Raw genomic sequence first — 15457 nt, 5'->3', positions numbered from 1 at the left:
TGAATAAGATGGCGGTTCATTCCACTGTGGCAACCCCAGATTAATAAAGGGACTAAGCCGAAAAGAAAATGATCGAATGAATGATCTTAATTTATGTTTTAAAGATGAACAAAGGTCTCTTTGGAATAAATATGAGGAAGAATAATTATTGTCAGAATTTAAATTTTTGGGTAAACTATCCCATTGCATAATTAAAATTCTTTAAGCTTCATAATAAGTTCATACTGTGTCTGACTTCCCATTATTGTGTAGATGTGAAAATATATCAATGGTTTTCAATGTTATCATGTTTTTACCGTTTGCATTCACCACTTTTATTTTTTCATTAAAGAGTATGTCCCAAAAATGTCACTTGCTGCAGAGCCACTTAGGTGGAGCTGGAGCCCCTAACCCTTGGGTGTCAAACTCAATTCCTGGAGGGCCGCAGCAGTGCAGTTTAGTTCCAGCCCTGCTTCAATACAATCTGTAGGTATCAAACAGCCTAAATCCCTCAATTAGTTTGATCAGGTGTGTTTAATCAGGGTTGGAACTAAACTAAACTCCAGGAACCGAGTTTAGCTGCGGTCACACTGGGCTTTTCCTCCCATAGACTTCCATTCATACGCACACGAATGCATCAGACCGGAAACGCAGGGTCATGCGTCAAGTTTCGCAGGTTGCTGCGGTGCAAAGTTCAAGCTTAGTGAACTCTGACCTGCGAAATCACATCACTTTATTGCGTGAGACCAATCAATGATCAAAACATGACCTCTCTGGACAGAAATTTAAAACATGGAGCAATCGCTCACTTTTTTAGATGTCTAATAAGCTTGTTTAATCCCGCCCCTTTTCGCAGCGCTGCACGACAAAATATTGCATGCTCAAACTCTAATATGACCGCAGCTTCAGACACCTGTGCCCTAACCTCAACCCCCAGTGAAGTACAGCAATAAGGCTCCCCCTTGCTAGAGGTCAGCTCTGCCCATGTGGCTCTGCAGTGAGTACAGTACCACACACAAAGTTGTGTATGAAAATGTAAAATACTTTTTGGATAAGTAAATGTAGATATGTGTATTTGTTTATTTATTCTGACACAGAAAAACTTTGATGATATGGTTGCAATTTATTTTACAGTGAATGTAATTACCAGATAAAGTACAAGGATAACTATGAAACTACAAGGCTTAAGGTTGGGTTTAGGGTAGCGCAGAGTTATTATGCAGTTTATGTACATGCAGTATAGGACTGTTAAGTGAAGTGCTGCCAATAATTCGAATGAAAAAACAAAACAAATTGTGGACAGCAAAAAGCATTTTAGGTACTCCATGTCCTGAATACCTGGTACAAACTGACCCGAGCACAAAACCTGTGACTCTGGGTGTATTTAAAGAGCATTAAAGCTTTTCTTCCTCTTTAAAACTTTACATGCTGTGTTTGCCAGGTCAAAAACAAACAAAAAAACAGATGTGTTATGAAGTTTAAGTTTTAAGAGTTATTAGTTATTAATTGACGAAAGAAACTAAAGATGAACACACACACACATACATACATGCATGCTTCCCTCACCTGGCGGACCTGAGTGGGGTCCATACCGCTTTCAGTAGCAGCTTGAAGGTTACAGAAATGTTAAAAATGAAGGTTAGTAAAACAAAACAGTAGTGCAGTATTAGCTCTTCATAGAGTTAGCATTTCAACAGCAAAGCAACAAAGAAATTAAGAAAGAAAGCACAACTTTTAGCAAGGTAAGCATTTAAGACATTTAACATGCAAGCACAGGATTCAGTTCTGGAGTGCGTTTCCCAAATAACAACATAACTCACGACTGAACTACCACAACATGATGCATCTTTCGGGAATAAGTAAAAAGTTGCAAAGATCCATAGTCTGTAAGTATGGAAGGGACACTTGTATTTTTATATAATACAATTTTCTATAATTGTTTCACATGATATATAAATGCATTATGAGTTCTGTGAGTAATTAATAATAATTATCTTGTTTGCTTGTACTTCGTCTATCGTTTTTTGCTCCATACTTATGTAACTGAAAAAAGACATTTATTTGTTTTTACAAATTTGTAATGACAAAGTAGTCTAATGTCATGTACAAATTAAATATCTGTCCGTGCAATGACATGTAAAAATCTATTTTAATTTTATTGTAGTGTAATGTTATTGGACGAAAGAAACTAAATAAGAACACACACATACATGCATGCTTCCCTCACCTGGCGGAAAAGAGTGGGGTCCATATATATATATATATATATATATATATATATATATATATATATATATATATATATATTATTTGAATTAGTTTTTGAAAATTGACACAGGCCTACTTTTTAAATGTAAATGAAAACCATGTGTATATGCATTTAGCATAACGTATATGTTTCCTCTCCCAGTCTTTGGAAGGTAACAGATTTTTGCTTGTAATATAATGTAAAAAGATTTTGTGCGGCACTGCTGCGATCAAAATGACATAAATGCGTTCAGAATGCACTAAGTAGGGACAAACATTGTCACTCTGAAGATCATTAAACTAAACCGCAATAAAAAATAATAACTTTGAGAGCAAATTACATAAAATGTGAGCAAGCCAAAGATATTTTAATGTGGTTGAAGAAGTGTTTTAAAACAATAGGGTATAGGAAGATAACTCAGAGTAGAATACAGCCAGGAGCTCTGCTTCTAACCACAGGTCTAGAGATGTATTTACAACCACACAAGATTGCGATGCTGCTTACCAATGTTCATTGGAACAACGAATTTAGGAAAAACAGAATTTGCGAACAATGTTTATGATGCAGAACTTGTAAACTTAGTTGGCTAATGATGGTTTTGGGAAACGCACCCCTAGTGAGTATTGCCAACACATACACTTTTATGAAATACCTTGCCATTCAATGATCTGATCAGCTAAAGTTTTAACCCTCTGTTTTTGTTCCCCTGACAGTGACATGAATGTACTTGATTTTATGTTTTTTTGTTGTTAGGGTATTGTTGGTACTAAATTACATTTATGTAGCAGTTTAGTTTTAGTCAACCATTTTTAGGGCATGGGCCTGAACATGAAATTAATTCTAAATTTTAAGTTAAAAAAGTACATTTTCTAGAGCTCAAAGGCACAAAAATATAATTTTCAAATTGTATATGAAATACTTATTTTCACTAGACTATTTAAAGTTTTTAAATCGGTGTGTGTGCCCTTTTTTGTTTGTTTTTGCAGGGTAATGTAAGTGCCACAATCTTTCAAACAATTCTGATAAACTGCAAAACAAACCAAAATGTAACAAGTTTCAGTGAAAAATGAACAAATAGCACAAAAGGGTTTCCTTTTTGTCGGTTTTAAATTCAACTAAGGTTGAGTTTTAGATTTAAAATAAAACACCCTTAAATTTAACAACATTTTGTCAGATTTTAAAATAAAAGACTAATAAACTAAATTTATTCTCAAAAAAACATTTTTAAAACTGTATTGGATTTGGATTTGTATATCACTTGGAATCTGCAGTGAATTGTTCTATGACTATTAATACTATGGCAGTATTTTTAAAACATGACATTTGATGCTTTTTTTCTAATTATGTTTGATATAAAGAGCAAATCCAGCCATACCTCTGTCGCAGCTTTGCCCCGTGTAGCCGCTGTTGCACTCACAATAGGCTTTGCCCAGTCCAGACACACGACATCGGCCGTATTTGCATGCTATATACTGACAGGGGCTGAGCTGCTCCTCTTCATCACACAGCACACCTGCAAAGCCTGGAAGACAACGGCAGCTGTACGAGTATGAGTTTATGGCCATACACGAGCCATGGATACACCTGAAAGACAAAAACACACAAAGTGCTTTTATGAGTCTGCTCTCTTGCTGTATAATAAACTACTTGTGTGTGTGTGTGTGTGTGTGTGTGTGTGTGTGTGTGTGTGTGTGTGTGTGTGCGTGTGCGTGTGCGTGTGCGTGTGCGTGTGCGTGTGCGTGTGCATGTGCGAGATTTTTAAGTCTCTCACTTGTTCCCGTCACATGGGTTGTTGACCTGCTGGTCACAGAGCGGGCCAGTCCATCCCGCCTCACACTCACAGCTGAAAGAGGACTGTCCAGTGGCATGGCACTGGCCATGAGCACACATGCTCCGCTGGCATGGCTGGCATCCGGGCACAACACCCTCCTGTAGCAAAAACTGGGTGAGATCCTGGAGTTGGTCATTAATGTAGAGATTTCGGATGCAGCCATGGAAACTAGAGCCATTCCTGCCAGAGCCCTGACGCAACGAGGCCAATCCAGACTGCTGAGGAAGACCTGACAACATACAAGATTATTCTATAGTTTTATTCCTAATTGTTAGAATTGTATTATTATTATTATAATTTACATTGATGTGAACTGCGTCTGAAAAGATCTAGACTTGACATAGTGCTAACGCTGGCATTTTATAAAGTGGCTTGTACATACCACCAAGATAAAGCGGGGCCGGGCTGGGCACTGGGCTGGGGCTATTGGCAGTGTTGATGGATTTCGGGCTTCCTCCATCAATGGACAGTGACAGAGACTGATCCTTTGCCACCAGCTCCACTACATGAAAGCTGCCATCATTTATTGTCTCGACACTAAAAAAAAAGAGCACAAGTGAGCTGTTAGACAGTTAAAAACACAAAAAGGTTATTTGATTAGATGAGATGATGAAAATTGGCACATTACTGAAAAGAAAATAAGTTTTTTTTTTTTTTTTTTTAGGATTTTGCTACTGTAAATATCAGAGGTCAATAGTACTAGTGGTACTTCAATAGTACTGTTGATCAATAATCCAACGTGAAAGGGCATTTATACAGGTTTTGGAAAATGGATTAGATTTCTTTTAGGATTCTTTGTTGAATAGAACGTTCAAAAGAACAGCATTTACATGAAATGTAATATTTTTTTGACAAGATTAAAGTCTTCAAAGGCCTTTACTCACGGTTTCCACCCACCATACCAAAGATTTAGATCTTTTTGGTTGATAATCTCAACACTATCAAATGCAGATGGAAACACTGCATCCTCATCATCATTTCAATACCAGAAGTCCTATAGTTTTAGCGAAGCAAAATATAAATAATGCCACTCCATGAAAATTATTTCAAGATTACTTGGTGCTATTTTACATCTCAATAAAATCCAGAAAACCTACTCTAAATATGTGGTCTACTATGCTGCTCCAGAAGATTTTTTGCAAAAAGGTCAGACAATCATACAGCAACGCAGGTTTCTGCAGAGTGCGACACCAAAAACAGAATGTGGTCTCTTTTTATCTAGAGCACCACGAGGCCATTAGTGACATACAGGATGAATCACAGTTACATCAATTTTGACCTACTTGCACCAACTTGCACTTTTAACCTACCCACTTTTGATCTATATTTCAGTCTACTTACCTCCTACCCGAACATATAGCTTGTAAAATCATCATGCATGAATCCATATCTTATCTGGTGATAAATCGTGTTAAAGTGGTCACACTTGGTCTAAAACAGTACATACACGGAATAATAAAAGAACAGACCTTTATAATGTATATAAATGAGTATATTAAATGAATATGAAATGAATAAAATGAATTTTCTACCACAGATGGTAACCGCATATATATATATATATATATATATATATATATATATATATATATATATATATATATATATATATATATATATATATATATATACTGTACATATGATTTTGTTAGCTCGCATTGCCAGCTTTGTGGTGAACAATCCATCTTTGCATGTCATTAAGAAAAAAAAATTTATTATTTGCCCTTCCGACGCGGTGACGCAATAGATAGTGCTGCTGCCCCACAGCCATAGGGTTGCTGGTTTGAGCCTCCGCTGGGTCAGTTGGCGTTTCTGTTTGGAGTTTGCATGTTCTTTCCGCGTTCACGTGCTTTTCCTCCGGATGCTTTTGTTTCCCCCACAGTCTAAAGACATGCGGTACAAGTGAATTGGGTAGGCTAAATTGTCTGTAGTGTGTGAGTCTGAATGAGTGTGTATGAATGTTCCCAAAGATGGGTTGTAGCTAGATGGGCATCCGCTGCCTAAAACATATGCTGAATAAGTTGGCGGTTCATTCAGCTGTGGTGACCCCAGAAATATAGGGGTCAAGGGGCTAATAGGGGGCAAGGGACTAAGCCAAAAAAAATGAATGAATGTTTGCCCTTCTAATCTTTAATTGAAATCTGAAAATGCGCTTCCTGTTTGTTTTCAGTTAGTTTATCAGATTACATGATTTTGAGGTAATGGCCATGGCTAGTGCTGCACCAACTGTCAGTTTTGACAACAAACAGTAATGGTGAGCAGGAGGAGTCTGTTAGGTTGAAATAACTCTTATAAACCCCCTTACCTGACCTTTCTGAATAAAACGCCTACTTTATTACGTCCATTCAACCTGCGGTAGAAAAAACAAACCAAGCCCACGGTTTGCTCATTTACAATGCCGTTTCTCTAGAAAATGCGTCACAGTAGTAAAAACATAAAAATCGCAGCTTTCTGTTTACTTTAAATGAGAAGTTATGCTTTGAGCTGTGAGATGTGTCCACGACAAGTGTGTGCAGCTTATGTTACCTTATGGTGTCACTCTCTTGATATTGGATATTGGAGATGCATAAATTGCTGGTATGCACTGATCCTGCTATATCCACTGGTGCTGCTATTTGTGACAGGACAGTACAGATGTCACAAAGGCTATTTTAGGGTTTAACTCAATTTTAACTCAAATATATAGTTACTGAACTTTGAAGTGCAGGTTGATTTACTAATGTTTGGTGAAGATACAAAACAAAACAGCCTAAAGGTACAGTTCAGTCTCTTCCTGAAACAATAACATTTATGTCATATATTGTTGAAAAGATCTCAACCAGCACAACACTATAGGCCAGGGGTTCTCAACCCTGTTCCTGAACATCTACTTTCCTGTAGAGTTCTGATCCAACCCAGACACATCTGAACCAATTAATTAGGACAGCACTTGATAATTACAGACAGGTGTGTTTAATATGGGTTGCAACTGAAAATCTGCAGGAAGGTTGAGACTATAGCCCAGGGATGGGCAAACTTGATCCTTGAGGGCCGGTGTCCCTGCAGATTTTTGTTCCAACACTAGTCAAACACACCTGAACAAACTAATCAGCGTCTTCAAAATCACTTGAACTCTATAGGGAGGTCTGTTTGAATAGGGTTGGAACTAAACTATGCAGGACACTGGCCCTCCAGGATCAAGTTTGCCCACACCTGCTATAGCCTATGACAAGACTACCTAATGCTTTCCAGATGATAAATTCAAGTATAGTTGCATTTTTATTTTTAATTTAGGCATATATTTACAGCTCATATCATTGACCTGTTTAAATGTGTATTTTCATCTTTTTTCATCCCATGTATAGTAAATTGATGTACTTTAGTTTGAAGTCCACTCACTTTACAAATCTCTTCCTATTCTAAAACAAACAAGCTCTTTTCCTGCAGGCTATATGTCAGAATCCTAATTTCAATTGCTTTTTAAGACTTTTTTAAAGACCTTCTCAGAATATTTTAGGACCTCATCACCACTTCAAGTTCTAATCAGTAATTAAACCTTTAGCTTAATAAACAGTTGTACTGCAGCAGTGGCCACACCCCCAATCACAGGCCCAATAGCATGGCAGTGGTGGTAAATCGCAACTTAAAATATGTTTTCATTAATGTGTTAAAACTTGGACAATAAAATAAACTGTCTTTTATTGAAATCTGTGAAAACAGATGCTGTCAGTCTTTCTTTTTTACAACTCTGAAGCACTGATATAGCTGATGTTATGTTTAATAGGGTGGTACACCAGAGTTAAAGGACACCTATGGTGAAAAATCTACTTTTCAAGCTGTTTGGACAGACATGTGTGTAAGCATAGCACATAGACCGTCATATTGGGGTGATATAAACACAAACAGTCCTTTTTTTTCAATATAACAACATAAAACAGTGGACTGGTTGGAGCGTTTGTCAGAGCAACTGCAACTTGACGTAGGAGTGCGGTCCCCCCTCCCACCAATGTTGATTGACAGGCGCGTCACCATATCCTTAGTTTATTGTTTCACGTCCGCCATTCTCAGCTTGTGAGTCAAAGCAATATCACTAAAGGAACACCCTTGCTCTATTTTTAGATGTAAGTCTCATTGGGCTCAACAAAAGATCAATTTTCTCCACATTATTGCTCTAGTCAGAATGGCTGTTTGTACCGTTTGGTAGATTTGCAAACGTGTACTTTTCATTGCGTCTACCTTAAACCTAAGCCGTTTGCATTTCTCGCGATCACAGAAGCTCCCTGTGATCTTAACTAGGTGCAGCTGGAAAAGTGTAAGTTTGTTGCCTCATGTGCCATTGGCATTGGCAATGGAGACATTGGCATGTCTCCATTGGAAATAAAATAACAAACTTGCCTGCAGGTCGCTACCTAAAGAAGCATCTGCCACTCAAAACTTGACAGACTCCACTTAAAAGACCCGCCTTCCTCAATAGAAAAAAAACAATCAAACTAACAATGACGTCAAGTATTACCTAATCAAAAGTAGGAAATAAGGCATCTTCATAAAATGTGTGTGGGATGATTTGCATAAAAAGCTACTTTAAAAAAAGAAGATAAATACGGGACAAAACTCGTTATTAATTCAAAATGTGATGCACAATTTTGTTGTCAATTACAGGACGATTCTGTATTTTAAGGGACACGTGGCAACCCTAGTTTCACTACACGAGAGCGTCATATCACCTTCCATTGTTTGCCACAAATTACGCAACATCACCCGGACAGAGGATCTTGGCTGGATGCACTCCCGCCCCAACCAATCACGTGGATCGAGCATGTTAATATTATGAGAGATATATAAATATATTTATGCTATTTTGGAGTCAAACACTTTGGACAATGCTTGAACAAAATTTAAGACCTTGTAAAAATGCCTTTAAGACTTTTTAAATACCTTTTAAATGCCTTAATTTTCTCATAATTGATTTATCAACTTTTAATACTTTTTAAGACCCCGCGGACACCCAGTTTCAGTACTGTTGTTAAATATCTGCAATATCTAGTATGTGTGTGTACCTGTAGATTGCAGATGGAGGATATGATCCAGAGTCATAACTGACTCTCAGTCGGCCTCTGTAAAGCTCCACAGCAATGTGTTCATTATCTCCTTTGTACAGCAACACTCCATTATCCTCATCTGTGGCGATCTATGACACACACATACAGTGCAGGTGTGTTTATGCACAATCCCTCTCTTTTTTACATACCTGAATGATCAGTGCATTTACCTGCAGAGATATATTGGCCTGTTCTGTAATGAGGTTGGAGGGGATTTGCAGGAAGGATTCTCTGTTGATGAAGTTGACGCTGACCAGTCTTTCACAGTGCACACCCTCATAACCTGGCAGACACTGACACACGGGGTCCGTGTCCTTCACAACACACTGTGCACCGTTGGCACAGTCGTAGTGATCGCATGGACTTGTTCTTGGCAGGACCATCGGAGGAGAAAACTCGCAGAACAACCCACTGCACACACACACACACACACACACAGACAGTAAGACACACATTTCACATGGTAAAGTGTAATTATCGGTTTCTGATGACTGTTGTGTGTTTGTGCTTACCTGTAGCCTTCTGGACACACACACGTGTAGCCGTTCACAGCATCAATACACTGAGCCCCGTTTTTACACTTATTATCTTCACAATCATCAAAATCCACCTCACAGTGCTCACCGGTATAACCTGGAGTGCATTCACACCTATAAAACACACACACACACACACAAGCCAACACATTTAACATTTAAAACCTTCTTTAACTCAGATAACATTTTCAACATAAAAATGACTGAAACTCATTGACGAGCACAGAGTTGTTTGTTTTGTTGTGGTGATGTTTCTTCTTTCTTTATTTCAAGGTGCCATATACTGCATTGATTCAAGTTAAACTGGTCTCTGATATCTACATAGGTTTGTGGTTTAAGTAAGTTCAGAAAAAGTCCAGAAAAAGATTTATGTGCTCATTTATTACTCCGTAAAATGCCCCTTGAATGAGAAGCTTTATTATATATTGACCATATTTGGGGCGGTCGTATTATATTAATGAGCTCTGAAGCTCTCAGTGCTTTATCAAACCACACACATACGTGTGTGTGTTTATAGTGTGTATCATTTGTGTGCATATGTATAGAGTGCATCATATGTGTCAAATCAAATTAAATCACTTTTATCGTCACATCATCAGCAGCATGTGTGCTTTGATGGGTGAAATCACATATCCAATGACCTACTGTAAGAATGAAATGGTCAATGTATATACTGTACACACGATACATGTACTCAGTACATATGCACAAATGATACACTCTATACACAAACACTCCATACATATACACACAAATGACACACTCTAATCATATACATGTATATATGTATAGAGTGTATAGTCTCATATGTGTATACAGTGATCGTTTTTGTTTTCCAGTAGGTCAGTGGTTATGTGAGTCACCTCTCACGCCACAGACCCGGGTTTTATACCAGACCCTGACAGGAGTGTATCATGTATGTATGTCTAAGGAGTGTATATGTATGGAGTGTATTATTTGTGTATATGTATAAAGTGTATTGTGTGTGCATATGTATGAAGTGTGCATCATATGTGTAAATGTATGGAGTGTACAGTATCACGTGTGTATATGTATAGAGTGTGTCATTTGTGTGTATATGTATGGAGTGTTTGTGTATAGAGTGTATCATTTGTCAATGTATAATTTGTGTATATGTATAAAGTGTCTGTATGTATGGAGTGTATAATTTGTGTGTATACCTACAGTAGAGTGTATCATGTGTGCATATGTATAATTTCTGTGTATATTGTGTGCATAGAGTGTATATGGTGTGTATATGTATAGAGTGTAAAGTCTCATATGTGTATACGGTGATCATTTTTGTTTTCCAGTGGGTCAGTGGTTATGTGATTCACCTCTATGTATAGAGTACATGTATCATGTGTGTATACATTTGTCGGTTTCGTTCTTGCAGTAGGTCAGTGGTTATGTGGTTTATCTCTCATGCCAGAGAACCGGGTTCTATACCAGACCCTGACAGGAGTGTCTTATATGTGTATATGTATAGAGTGTATCATTTGTGCATATGTATAGCGTGTCTAGTGTGTATATGTATAGTGTATCATGTGTTTATATGTATGGACTGCATCATTTGTGTGAATATGTATAGAGTGTAAATTTTTGCGTGTGTATGTATAGGGTGTGTCATGTGTGCATATGTATGGAGTTTATCATTTGTGTGTATAAAGTGCAGCATATGTATAGACTACATGTATCATATGTGTATACGTTTATTGTTTTTATTCTTACAGTGGGTCAGTGGTCATGTGGGTCACCTCTCATGCTAGAGACCCGGGTTCTATACAAGACCCTGACAGGAGTGTATCATGTGTAAATATGTATAGGGTGTATAGAGTGTATAGGGTGTATCATGTGTGTAAATGTATAAAGTGTATCATTTGTGTATATAAGTATAGAGTGTATCAATTGTGTGTTTATGTATAGAGTGTATCATTTTTGTTTATATGTATAATGTATCATGTTTGTATATATATGTAGAGTGTATCATGTGTACATATGTATAGAGTGTATCATATATGTATAGAGTGTATCATGTTTGCATATCTATAGAGTGTATCATTTTTGTGTATATGTATAGTGTATCATGTTTGTATATATATATAGAGTGTATCATGTGTGCATATCTATAGTGTATCATTTGTGTGTATATGTATAGAGTGTATCATGTGTGCAAATGTATAATGTGTAGAAAGTGTATACAGTGTATCGTGTATATTTGTATAGGGCAGGGGATGTCCTGAAAGGCCGCAGCCCTGCACAGTTTAGTTCCAACCCCATTGAGTTTGACATCCCTCGTATAAAGTGTATCATATGTGTATATGTAAAGAGTACATGTATTATATGTGTATACTTCATCGTTTTCATTAGTTTAATAACTTTCATTAGCTCAGTGGTTATATGGTTCACCTCTCATGCCAGAGGCCTGGGTTCTATACCAGACCCTGACAAGAGTGTATCGTTTGAGCATATGTATAGGGTGTATCTTGTGTGCATATGAAGGGAGTTATTATTTTATTATTATTATTATATATTGTACACACTTATGAAATGAAAGTTTTTAAGTAATTATTAGTAGGCTAAAAGCGAGTTATTCTTTTGATGGCTGTAAAAACATTCTGAAAGCATAAAGAGAATTGCTCGGGGGAATCACGTCAGTTTTAACAATTATATAAATATATATTTGCAATTTAATCTATGATAAATCATAATTATTAATATAGCAAGTTATACTGCAATCAGGTGATGTGGTCCATCGGCTCGATAACCCTAATAATATTCTGTAATGTCTGCCATGCTGCGGTTTTCATATCTTGCAGTGTGCGCACGTTTAAGATTTGAATTAATTGTTAATAATAATATAAAAAGCCATTATTTAATTGCAAAAAGAAAACAAAAAAACAATGTATTTTATATTTATATTATCATGTGTGAGTATCATTGGTATAAAACACTGAACACCACAGCAAAAGCATATAAACGCCACAAAGCAAAGATTGTGGACTAAAAAGAAGTAATGAGACTAAATGTCTTATGTAAATACACACATATGTAGAATACATTCACTCATTCTTTCATTTTCTTTTTGGCTTAGTCCCTTTTTAATCAGGGGTCTCCACAGCGGAATGAATCGCCAACTTATCCAGCATATGCTCTTTATGGAGCAGATGCCCTTCCAGCTGCAACCCAACACTGGGAAACACCCATTACACTCTTGCATTCACACACAAACACTACGGCCAATTTTAGCTTATTCAATTCACCTATACCACATGTCTTGACGCAGACACAGGGAAAACATGCTAACTCCACACTGACATCATGCTACCCACTGCACCAACTTGTGACCCACATATGTACATATGTACATTTATTAAATGTAGGTTCATGTATCTAGCTCTGAGGTCCCAATGTAGACCTGAACATGCCATCATCTGTTTAATTTGAACTTGGGGACATTATTTGTTATTTTGAAATACATTATATATAAAGCGTCTCTAATTACAAAAGTTTTACTTCCATAAACCATTAAAAATGAACTTTGTTTTTAAGATTTTTACACACACACTCTGCAGCGTTACATAAACACATTCATCATCCTATCGTATCGCATCATGTCATCTTTAAAACACCCCCTCCAACTCAGTTTTATAGTAAAGCCGATGGGAGAGCTGTAATTGAATATCAGAGCACAAACACAGAGCACAACCTCAGAGACTTCAGCTGAATTCCACACCGATCCACTGTTGTGTTAACATTTGCAGCAATGGGCATAAAAACACACAAATGAACTTATGTGGCCTGCTGCTCACACACTTTAGCAAAGAAGGAAACACACACACATACACCTGATGGTGTATAATGTAGCTTTTTAGTCAGTTTTTTTTTGGTGTGGCGGAAAAAGGAATGAAATGAAAGCTGAGATGAGAGAGAATGTTATGAATCTATATCCAAAGTGGGTTTAGATTCAACAGACTTGAGTGAGTGCAGAGCATGCAGAGGGTTTTCAAGAGTTCCCACAGCTGATGAATGGTAATAAGCTCATGAGATCCTCGAGCCCGGGGCTCCCTCCCGTTTGCAGGGCGAGAGGGAAGTTTGAGCTCAGGTAGATCTCGAGAACCCCCCTCCCTCCTGCTGCTTAAGGATTGCTATGAGGGTGTGTTGCTGATGGAATTTGACTATAGTGCTATTTGACTATAGTATTTGGTTTAGTCAGTTTACTTATGTCTTATGTTTTGGACTGTGAAAGGAAACCGGAGGACCCATGGAAAACCCACGCGAGCATGGGGAGAACATGAACTACACACAGAAATGCCAACTGGCCGGGTAGAGACGCGAACCAGAGGCATTCTTGCTGTGAGGCCACAATGCTAGCCACTGGGCCGCAGTGCTGCCCTATAGAGGAAAAAGAAGGAGGAGAGGGGGTGGAAGGGGGGATTCTTCAAGACGAAGATGACTAAAAGTAAGATGCTTGGTTACTGAGTTAGGAATCATCTGATTGGTGGTTCATACATTAGCTTGACTCAGGGCCAGCCGTGTCAATTATAAGCACGTGATCCTCTCGAAGGATTTAAATGTCTTTAAAGACATATTCACATAGCAGTGTCTATTCAGCACTAATGCATTGCAGTAACTGGAGGATCCTGAGTTTGTGTCATGAAACTACTTGTCTGAAACATCAAAAATACAATTTATGTAAGAATTTTAGACTCTAAAGCCTGGAAAAATCTTTCTTTGCTTTAGGTAGCTTAAAACACAACAATGTAAAGGCAGACCTTGTTTACACCTGACATTTAGATCACAAGTGGACAACATTACATACTGTGGTAACAAGATATAAAACATGTTGTGTGTGTCCACCTTCCACTGCGTTCAGAGTGTACACTTCCAGTATTACACTCTAATATATATATTTGAAAAGAGTGTCAGTGTCTCTTTCACTCTCTTACATCACTTCTGCCATGGCTCTCTGGTATGGTGCTATTCATAATTGACCTTCTTTGATTGAATTATATCAGGGCTTTTATATGCTTTATTTGATCAAACATACAAAACTGTAAAAATGTGAATTATTATCATACTTTAAAGTGTTTTAAAATGCTTTATATATATCATGAAATAGAATTGACCCTTTTGATTGTGAAGCTGAAATTTGAGCGGCTTTTACTCCAGCCTTCAGTACCACATAATACCCTTAGAAACCATACTAATATAATGATGCTCAAGAAGTATTTCTTATTATCATCATAATAAAAAAAACAGCTGTGGTGCTTAATGTTTTAAAAAATAAATTTTGGTGAACATCATTAAAAAATACATATATTCTCTGAAAACCTGTCAAATCTGATGAGTTTACAGTGCACTTGCTGTATGCATTTCAAACTATCAAATTCCCTGATTTTCCTCTGACTTTCACTGAATAAAAAGCTGGATTTAAATTATCTAGGAGCACTGAGCAGATAAAAAGAAAATATATTGTAAGCATGTGTTGTCTGTTTTAATGTCAAAACTTCCCAAAAAAAGAGCTATATTTCTATATCGGTAAGTGATTATTTATGCCACCTAATACAGGTTACTGTTAAGACTAAAGTTTGTTTATTTATTTTTGTTGTGCATTGCATGTGTCTTTTTCTTTGTCCTGACTTCTTGTGTTGTTTTCTGTTACCCCATAGGCTCCCATTTTAAAATTTTTCAGGCTCTGATCGGCTGCTGGTCACAGAGATCTATAAAAGGGAACTTCCGGCAGAGTTCAGGGAGCTCATTTGTGATGGCACGGTTGCATAGA

The 15457-nt window shown here is 37.3% G+C and overlaps 1 protein-coding gene across 50 annotated transcripts in view; it reads right to left on the bottom strand.

Moving 5' to 3' along the window:
* The window catches only part of slit2 (slit homolog 2 (Drosophila)), a 125965-nt gene that overhangs the window by 2971 nt on the left and 107537 nt on the right, over positions 1-15457 (bottom strand). For 29 of the 50 annotated variants that reach the window (XM_087236447.1, XM_087236450.1, XM_087236451.1 and 26 more), the window contains 6 exon segments: positions 9649-9786; positions 9307-9547; positions 9095-9225; positions 4441-4595; positions 3999-4287; positions 3603-3811 (listed from right to left, as the gene is read on the bottom strand). In XM_087236447.1, coding sequence (XP_087092573.1) covers positions 3603-3811; positions 3999-4287; positions 4441-4595; positions 9095-9225; positions 9307-9547; positions 9649-9786 — 1163 coding nt within the window. 50 annotated transcript variants of the gene reach the window in all.

The sequence above is a fragment of the Danio rerio genome, chromosome 1 (assembly GCF_052040795.2).
Source record: "Danio rerio strain M-AB ecotype USA chromosome 1, GRCz13ab, whole genome shotgun sequence".
In the NCBI taxonomy this organism is placed as follows: Eukaryota; Metazoa; Chordata; class Actinopteri; order Cypriniformes; family Danionidae; genus Danio; species Danio rerio.
This window is presented reverse-complemented; position numbering and strand designations above follow the sequence as displayed.